Source organism: Hydractinia symbiolongicarpus, chromosome 10 (genome assembly GCF_029227915.1).
Source record: "Hydractinia symbiolongicarpus strain clone_291-10 chromosome 10, HSymV2.1, whole genome shotgun sequence".
Classification (NCBI taxonomy): Eukaryota; Metazoa; Cnidaria; class Hydrozoa; order Anthoathecata; family Hydractiniidae; genus Hydractinia; species Hydractinia symbiolongicarpus.
Window position 1 is genome coordinate 389603 of NC_079884.1, and position 10103 is coordinate 399705.

The 10103-nt window shown below is 35.3% G+C and overlaps 1 protein-coding gene across 1 annotated transcript; it reads right to left on the minus strand.

The window, feature by feature from the left end:
- Positions 1-293: 293 nt before the first annotated feature.
- Positions 294-9799, minus strand: LOC130662400 (transmembrane protein 177-like). Its single transcript, XM_057461264.1, has 2 exons — positions 9635-9799; positions 294-1255 (listed from the first exon to the last, which is right to left on the minus strand). Exon 2 carries the CDS (start codon positions 1234-1236, stop codon positions 313-315), a length of 924 nt encoding a protein of 307 aa, XP_057317247.1. The 5' UTR covers positions 1237-1255; positions 9635-9799; the 3' UTR covers positions 294-312.
- Positions 9800-10103: the final 304 nt, after the last annotated feature.

Sequence of the window (10103 nt, forward strand, 5' to 3'; positions counted from 1 at the left end):
TTCTGATTTGAATTTTTTTGATTTTAAAGATATTTTAAGATTAAAAAAATATTCTCGGCTTTCGCAATTAATTTATTTAGATGAGCAAGTATTGAACTCATTTGAAACATGCAGTCTATTAACATGGAGTCAAGTATATCAGCAGTTAAAAAAAAATCAATTAATCGAATAAAGCAACCGCAAAGCTTTTCCTCGAAATTTCTTCAAAAATGCCTTCAATTGTTACAGATCTCCCCGACCCCCTACTACGGTTTCCTAGAGTAATGTTGTGAACGACAAATATTTAAGCCAAATTAACAATTTAAGTTTACTTCAACGAAATGTTTTCTCCTCTACACTGTTGTTATTATTATCATATTCTAACATTGTCTCTTTTAATTTTTTCAGTCTATCTGTACGCTTCGGATGTGTTGAATCTTCCTGTAAATAATCACCAACTTTTGAGTATGCTTGTTCGCCTTCCACGCCACGCAATTTGCGAATAACACGATTGTTTTTCAACCTCTTTCTCATGTAGCTTATACCACCTGTGCAGTAATCACGACCTAACAGTGCTGATTTTTCATCTGCTATATACTCTGCCCGATGTGCTAACTGTTTTCTAGTGTCAAAATAAACAGTCAATCCTATTGTCCAAATCAACACGTTCATCAGTATTATACCAAAGAAAGTTTGTCCCTTTACTAAAGTTGGGAGAAAGACTCCTGCTTTGTAGAAACCATAAAAGCAGCCAGTAGCATGTGCCGTCGTTTGAAGAAAATTCAAATCCTTGATATGAGTTAGTTCATGACCAATTAAAAACTTGATATTATCATCATCTAATAAAACCGAGTCTATTAAAGCTTTACCAGCGTTCGAGTTCCAATCTATAGGTTTGTTTTCAAATGTGATATTTGCCCTTGTCACATCCTCTGGGTTCTTGAACACAGCATTTCTTGGAAGCCCTATGACAGCCTTGTTTGGTAGAAAAACACTTCCCGCACTGTTTGTACTGAAACCAGAGGTGTACACAATTTTTACACATCGTTCATCGATGTTCATACATTTGCAAGCCTCATCTAGCAAAGTTTTGTGGTGATCACTAACATCTTCTTCGTATATTCCTTGAGTCGCTGCTATTGTTTTTTCTGGGAAAAAATGAGGTAAAGTGTTGATTCCAAATACAGCTGTTGTACAGATACCTGCCACAATGCGAACTGTCCTGGAATAAACTCGTTGAAACAAGCCAGCGTTCATTTTCTCTGTTAGAATTTGCCTAAAAAATATGTAAAATCAAAAAATCTTTGCAATGTGATGGAGTTTTCTATTTACATTATAAACGCAGGTTTCTTTTCTATGCAATTTACTAATTCAAGCTGTTTATATAATTTTTATATTTTTCTGATAATAATCCGCTATATAAAGTCAGCCTTGGAAAATGGTAACAGGTAACAATTTTTTAGCATCCAAGATAACCATAGATTCTGGGATGATCTTGAGTGCTTAGATGACCCTAATAATGAGAAACCTTTAAAAAAATGGAGAAGAAACAGACTTGCAGAAGTTTCCGATAGCTCAGATTTTATCTTCATCCTTGATCGTTCAAGTTAGTTTTTGACATATCCCTCTATGGTGCGTACATATTTAAAACTTCCCTAAAACTTCCCTCCCCTTTCCAAATAAAACACAATGCTACTTCATTCCCTAATGAGGCAGCAATGTGTACTTAAACACTATTAACGAAAGCAAATATTGTGTGGTCATTATTTTTATACATCTAGCTGGTAACCTACTGTTCGTGTTTAGACTGTAAAACTAATTACAATAGTGTTGCATGGGTTTTTAGTTACTGTTTGGTGCAGATCTGATACTTTGGTACAGATATTACAATGCTGTGTTGCTGTTGTGTTGCTTTAACACAGGTAGCAGAGGGTGTACTACCTGTTAAACACTACAAAGCCCCACCGACACTTGGTGATAACACTGATATGTGTTATAAGAACTGGAAAAAAGAAGTACAGATATGGCAATTATTTACTTCGCTGGAGAAGAAGAAGCAGGCACCTGCTGTTTTTTTGACTTTGACTGGTCACGCACAAGAAGCAATTTTTAGAGATGGAACTTGAAGTTTTAAGTTCTGATGATGGTGTTAAGGAACTCGTGAAGAAGTTAGACTCCTTTTATTTTAAGGACTTGCACCATTCAGCTTATGAAGCATATGAAAAGTTTGAAAAATTTTGTAGAGCTTCATCCATGACAATGAATGATCATATTATTGAGTTTGAAAGACTATACAACAAGCTCAAGAATTACGATCTGGAATTACCTGAATGAGTTTTACCTTATCGTTTCATTAACTGTTCAAATATTTCGGAAAGTCATAAGCACCTTATTAGAGTAACTTTGTCAGAACTGAAATACACTAAAGCCAAAGAGCAGCTAAAAAAGATTTTTAGTAATCCTTCAAATTTTATGACTGGTCAAGGTAGCTAGTGATGATATCAAAATCAAGAAGACTGAAGACATCTACTATGGAGCTACTAACAGACAAAATTAAACTTAAAGTCAATCTAGAGATAACAGAAGAACATATACCCGAAGATTTGCAGGTAGGAATAGATTGTTTTTCATTGTTTGTGGCGAAGAATGGTTGCAATGCTATCTGAACACATTGAATGATAGAGAGTTAAAGTCTGTGATTGAAAGAAAAAGTGCAACAATATTCAGGTTTAGAAGTGGTAAACATGTGACATCTGTTAAAAATTGCATCTTATTTATAATAATTATCTGCAATAATGAGCTTGAGAATTCCTGCCAAATTTGTTTGAAATACAAAAAGCCAAAGCCAACCCTGATCGTAGGTTTTCCAATGGCAAGACGATTCAATGAAACAGTAGCATTAGATCTGAAAGAATGGTCAGATTCGCCAAAGGCTTGGTTCTTGCATTTAGTTGACCATTTTACTCGCTACAGTACTTCGTGCGTCATCAAAACAAAAAGGAAAGAAAGAATAATCAAACAAATTTTTCAAATATGGATTTCCATATTTTGTTCCGCTGAAAAATTTCTTGTCAATAACGGCAAAGAATTTGCAAATGAGGATTTTGTATCGATGTGTGAAAATGCCAACATCAGAACATGCACAAGAGCTGCAGAAAGCCCTTGGAGCAATGGTTTGGTGGAAAGACATAATTTTATTCTTGGTTATAATGTTAGCAAGATGATGGAGGATAAAGTCACAGTCAATTTGAATATGGCAGTGGCCTAGTCAGTGAGCGCCAAAAATTCCCTGAAAAATGTCAATGGCTACAGTCCGAACCAACTTGTTTTTGGATTCCACCCAAATCTTCCGAACTGAGATAATGCGAAGTTACCAGCTTTAGAAGGAAACACGACCAGTGAGATTGTTGCAACAAGTCTAAATGCTATGAATGTTGCACAGAAAGCAGTCATACAAAGTGAATCAGCGGAAAAGGTTAGAAGAGCATTAAGGCATCAAACAAGAACGTCAGGTGATGAGAGATTTGAAACTGGGGACAAGGTATTTTATAAAAAAACACAAGCAATGCTTGGAAAGGTCCAGGTAGTGTCATAGGACAGGATGGCAAACAGGTTTTAAAAAAGCATGGCAGTTCGTACGACCGTGTACACCCTTCTCCTATCCATAGAGACTAAGGTTCTTCTCTGATTGATGCTACTCCCATAGAAAGTTGCAAAAGTAAACCAATAATATCTTTAACTGACACCGATAATGCTGTGAATAAAGAAATAGTAGGTGATGGAGATAGTGGTGACAGTTGTGAAGAAGAGAATTCTGATATTAATTTGCAAAACTCCCAAAGTGATGAACCAGAAAGAAGGGATGCCATTAGAAAGGAGAGACAAGTTGCATCAAATGAAATTGGCAAAAGTTTAAATGATATAATAAATCTAACCAGTAGCATAAGTCGACTTTCTTTAGATGTAACAAACAGTGACACGCAAGACCAAAAGGGGTTTGATGGTTCCGTTAAACCCAAAGCTAACTAATTTGCAAAGTGTAAAGTTCAAGGAGTGTGATACAGTTAGAGATCTGGAAATTACATCAAGAGGTGGTAAAGCAAATGGACAATGCAAATCCTATTTGAATACACGAGATGTAGATTCATGTGTTGATTGGGAGGAAATTGAAAGTTGAAATTGAAAGGAAATTGAAAGTTGACAGCCAATAAACACAGAAGAGGTACTTCTTTCGCAAGTAAAAATTGCAGATGCTAAAATTGGCGAATTGGAAAAATGGTAAAAGTACAATGTTTATGAAAATGTTGAAAACCATGGACAAAAGGAATTGTCTGTGAGATGGGTCATGGCTGAGAACATACTGAATGGGAAGAAAAAGATGAAAGCCAGATTAGTTGCACGGTGTTTCGAGGAGACAAAAAATGACATTTTAAAAGACTCCACAGCTTGCTCGAAGTTACTCACCCTCATTGCTTACAATAATTGGAGATGCAATTCTATTGATATCAAATCCACATTTTTACAAGGAAAGGAAATTGAAAGTACTGTTTACCTGAACCTCCTAAAGAAGCTGATAATGGAAATTCTTTGTGGAAGCTTAAGAAATGAATTTATGGTTTGGTGGATGCTTCTTGCTGTTGGTATTTGCATGTAAAAGAAGAGCTCATAAATCTTAATGTGTCGGTGAGCAAGAGTGATCCTGCAATATTTTACTGACATCATGGTCAACAATTATCAGGAGTATAATGGCCACGCATGTTGGGGCGGGAATGAGGATTTCGTCTAAAATGTTATATAACCTTTACGGAGAGTGCTTCTTGTTGGATCTGGATGTGCAACTATCTTTCGTTATCTCCGATTAGGCTTGAACCAGCACAGTGACTTTACCAATCAAATCAACCAAAATTCATATGTTGAGGAAATTGAACCTACTAGTCGTTAGCCCGAGGAAAATTCTGGTAAAAGCCAAAAACGAAAATTTTATTTTACAGTTTAAAGGTACTATGAAAATTTTGACTCTTTAAGTTTACAATGACGCATCCTTTGCAAACCTTAGAAACGGAGGATCTCAAGGCAGATATATAATATTTCTGAAAGACGACTGTGGAAATCTATCACCCATTATGTGGCAGTCAAAGCGCCTGCAAAGAGTAGTAAAGAGTACAATGGCTGCAGAAACTTTAATTCAAGTTGAAGCTGCAGAAGCAGCATTTTGGTTATCAAATTTACTGACTGAAGTATGTGGTCGTAATGTTTTAAATTCCATTATATGTTATATACACAGAGAGTCAACAACTATTTGAAGCAGTTCATTCGATCAAATTTGTTGTGAATAAACGACTATGGACAGATTTGTCTATACTTAAAGAAATGATTGACAGAGAAGAAATAACAGATGTAAAGTGGATTGATAACAAAAAACAAATTGCAAATTGTCTGACAAAAAGAGGAGCATTTGCTGAGGGACTATTGAAACCCCTTTAGCATTTATCAAGTCGGCGATGTGTAAATAGTGTACATAAAGATTGGGGAAGATTGTTAACCTACTGTTCATGTTTAGACTGTAAAACTTATTATTACAAGTTACTTTGTTATTACAAGACATCCCTTCCCCTTCAGGATCCAGATACTTCGAATGCCCCCTTGCAACAATTCCTAGGTCAAAATGATGTTGATAAGTATCACATGTTTGCTGAAGAGAGTTAAACTCTTCTGTTTTTTAAATTAAAAGGGAACACTTGTTCTGGAACCTAAAAATAATGTCTGCCAGTAGAATAATATTGGAGAATCGTTGTAAATAAACATTTTATTTATCGATTTAAAACACTTTGTGTTATTGCTATTATATCAAGGGAAAATATTTATCACTTGTTAGATGCGGCATTGCACAAGAAGTTGAATCTTAAAACCTGACCAATGCTACCACAGAAAGCGGACGTTAAGCTGAGAATGTTGATGATGCGATTCAAAATTCTATTCAAGAAATAAACTTTGGGTAGCCCAAACAAGACATACACAGCATGCATGCAACAAAAAATTGTTGTTTTTAAAGTAAAAAAATTTACGACGTGAGTGAAATAAATTTCATACATTTTTAACAGTCTAATAATTCGTTAATTTTATTAATAACCCTAGACGTAACAAATTTATCCTAGAAAAATGTCAAAAAAGACTATTGATTTTTTTTAAATAAATCTGATCTCATCTAAGACTTGCGACTTGCATCCAAAAAGTTTTATGCTATAACCCCGGGTCCTACTTAATGTTGAATCATGTATGTGTGAATAGCTCACACATGAAACACCAATTTCGTAGATAGTAAAAATTTGTCACATGATTCTATGTGTAGAGTAATTGTGAGTTAAGGGATTAAAAATAATAAAAATTACCAAAATGTTTAAAATTTTTGCTTTGTCTACCCATGCTATTATCTCAATTAGCCAGGTCACTGGGTTTTATCTCTCTTACTTATATTACTGCTTCTTAATATTTTTCTTTATATTTCTTTATGTTATACACTTATCACTACTGGCTTGCTGGACCAGCAACAACCTTATTTGATCAGTATGGATAAAATCTTAACACCTCGAATCCCGTTGAATTGTGTTGGTTTTATTTGGCGTCATGAATCTCCCAGATTTTGATCCAGTAGTGGAAGCAATTTGCCTGTTTCACACTTGGATTCTCTTTGTTATTTTGGTGTGGATGCTGGACTGCTTTGCAAGCCTTGGTAGATGGGGAGTCATTGTGGGTGTCCTCCTGAGAGAGTATGGTGCTTGTGCTTCAGGTGTACGTGTGTGAAAAATAAAATAAATGAAATAAAATGAAACAAAGGAAGTTGTAAAATACATAAGAGAAAAAAGTAACAAGTAGAAGTTGTAAAAAAGAGAAGAAGGAAACAAAAAGAAATTGTAAAAAAGACAAAAGGAAACAACGAGACGTTGTAAAAAACAACGAGAAGTTGTAAGAAAGAGAGAAAGCAAACAAGAAGTTGTTTTAGACGATAAGTTGGGTTTCCATTTCTAAGCTTACAATATCTACATTGTTCATTTTTTTAAGACTCTTATGGTTCCTCCAATGAGAATCTTCTTTTTTAGTAGCCACCCAGTGGAATTCGATTCAATTCAATTTCAATTCAATTTACTTATTTGTCATAGAAAAAGTTGAAATTACAGTAGGCATAATACAACCAGTTACATATAGTTATATTTCAATGGCTGGAGACCAACACCATAGCAAGGCTAATAGTAGCGTGAAGGCCGATATAGCACTGGGGAGTAAAAAGGGTTATAGGCGCGTAATCTCCTTATCGAAATAAATTAACATATACATTTTATTTATTTATTTCAAAGTTTAGACGGAGTTAATGACTTTCCTGAAAATTTGAGGATGTAAAACATACTAGAAATGAAAATAATGGTGCTTTAATATCTTTAATTTATTATTGTTGTTTTCCAGCCGCCATATTTAACGATCTTGTTGATCTCTTATTCTTGTCTAATAAGCGGGCCGTCGCAAAATGTTCGTGTGAAACCATAGGTAAACAAACGGCCTTAACTTTATATGAGCTCAGAGATGGAGCTCGATAAAATTACAGTATTGACTCGTGGTTATTAATTATGATAGTTATGCTTATCTAGAGCATGAAAGGGGAAATTCTTAAAATTTAGGTATTCTAATTGTCTAGATCTGATAATGTGTCCATAAGGAAACGACTAACTGTTTGAAAGGAAAATAATCAAAAAGGAATGACAGCTAGCGAGGCAAAGCTGTCTTCAGAAACAACAACAAGAAGTGGTCAGTGTGATGTCCGTTAGTTCCGCTCGGCAATCATATCTCCGTCCATATCCACTTTGCTCTGACTATTTTGTAAGGCTAAGAGTTATAGCTGGAAATATAGAATATGGCGGATACCATAGCATAAAACTGTGTTGTTTACTGATACATACCGTACGTTCTTTACAGACATTACAGTCAGTGTTGCAAAGAAGTCTGATTTCAGTAAGTTAAAACAATTAAATAATAAAGAATAACACAGAAACTTTGGTTGATTTATCTGATTTATCATGTTCGGAACTTTGTGAAAACATTTATAAAAACATTACGATGGAAACACAGCTACGGATACTCACCCTCATTCATTATTTTTTCTGTAATGGCATGAATCCAGCAACCATGTGATCGATTTTGCCGTTCGTTTATTATCACATGATTCGTGCAATGAAATGCAATGGCAGTTCTGTAGGCGAAGAGAAATTGAGGTGAGTTTGTTATTTCTATGAAACATTTGAACATCTTCTGGTTGTCAGTTTTCAATAAATTTTCAGGATAATGTTTTCTTATGTATATCTTTCAATTTTTACAATAAAATAGGCACCTCTAAAAAAAGGGGCCTACAGGGTGATTATGCGCCTTTAAGTGTATAGGGAGGGAAAATACTATTCCATTTTCCCGATACAAACCATCAGGAAAAAGGGTAAAAATAATAATAATAATAGGACGAAAAAAATTGACACAGATGCACACACACTCACAACAGATGCACTTGTCCATAGAAATTCATGTTGACAGACACATACATACACAGCACGTACATTACGCCATAATTTAGTGGTTATAACTCTCAAACTCTGTGGGGGAGACCAGGGTTTGATTCCTCTTGACAGCGATTCGAACATGGGCGAGTGAATGTTACCATAGCCCCAAGTTAACCCAAGCCATATGAGGGAAATTGGGGAGATGGCACACTATGTGGGACGTTGGATGTTGCCGGGAGTTGTCTAGTAGAGCACTGGCCCTAATTGGGGTCTGCGTAGCTCAAAATGAGCATTAAATACTCTAGGACTCTCCATTTAAGCCATGGCTCCTCCTGGGAATAATAGACAGGGTATATCCCTCGATATTTGTGAGGCTAGCCATGTAAAATATGCACATCTATCTATCTATCTACAAAAATGCACACACACTACCGAAGGGTCATTTCATAAGTGTCCAGAAAAAAATCTGTTGAGTTTATATTTTATAACAGAATTTGACAATGTGATAAAGGATAAAGAGGTAATTTTTTGTAGATTATTCCAGGCAGTAGTGCATTGGGATCTAATTGAGTTGGTCCCATGGTATAGTAGTGTTTGAGAGAAAGTAGTCCAGCATTCCAGCAGTTTTGTTCCTGGTATTGTAGTGGTGTTGATGGATTTTGATATCGTAGGTTTCTGTTAGAGCTATATGAGTGGAATCAGTGAGAACATTTTTAATAAAGAGAATGTTGGAGATTTGTACAATATCAGAAAATTTTAAAAGACCAAGTTGATAGAAAATAGGATCTGTTGTAGCAGTAGGTTAAAAAAAAGTTAGCAATCAAACAGCCTTATTTTGCAATATTGAGATACGTTTGATAAGGGTAGAGACAGGTTGACCCAAGGCTTGACAACAGTAAATAAGATTGAAATAAAAAAGGGAGTAATAGGAAACAACCCACTATACTAAAACTATAGGAGATTTTCTGGGCTAGCCGCTTTAAATATGGAAAAAAAATTATTATTATCACTATAATTATTTCCCATGCATGCCATTTGAATAGACATTTATTTTAAAAACATTATCTAGCTATCCTACTAGCTAAGTTTTAAAGAATACCAAATGAATGAATGAATACCTTCTGCACTGTTTTTGTTCCCCTCGTACTGTTGGGGATAAGTCAAGAGGGAGAGGCAGAGAGGGGCAGTAGCCAGCTAGCTACACCTTTGGGGTCGTAAATTTAATTGCCACACTGGATGCTTCTCCGCTCTATTTGCAAGCTGTACTTGAACCAACATCAAGCGTGAAATATCCACCATTATTAAAATTTGTTTGAAAGCCAAAACTACAAAAATATGATAGGGCGCGCCAGATTGTACAATAAACCCTTACCAAAGGTCGCTTCTGTTGTTATTTTTATCAACTCATATTTTTACTTTTTTATTTATAATCAATATAGACTATAATTTCTTTTAGTAAAGAACGAGAATAAGTTTGCTATAACACGTAACCGCCACACAGGGGCGACAATTTTCTTTGATGGTTGTTATATTATTTTGCCTTGCAAACAGGGCCCTTAACGGTGGAACGGTGGAGTATATAGCATG

Coding starts and splice junctions, on each gene's coding strand:
- LOC130662400 (XM_057461264.1), bottom strand. CDS start 1,236: ATGAACGCTGGCTTGTTTCAACGAGTTTATTCCAGGACAGTTCGCATT.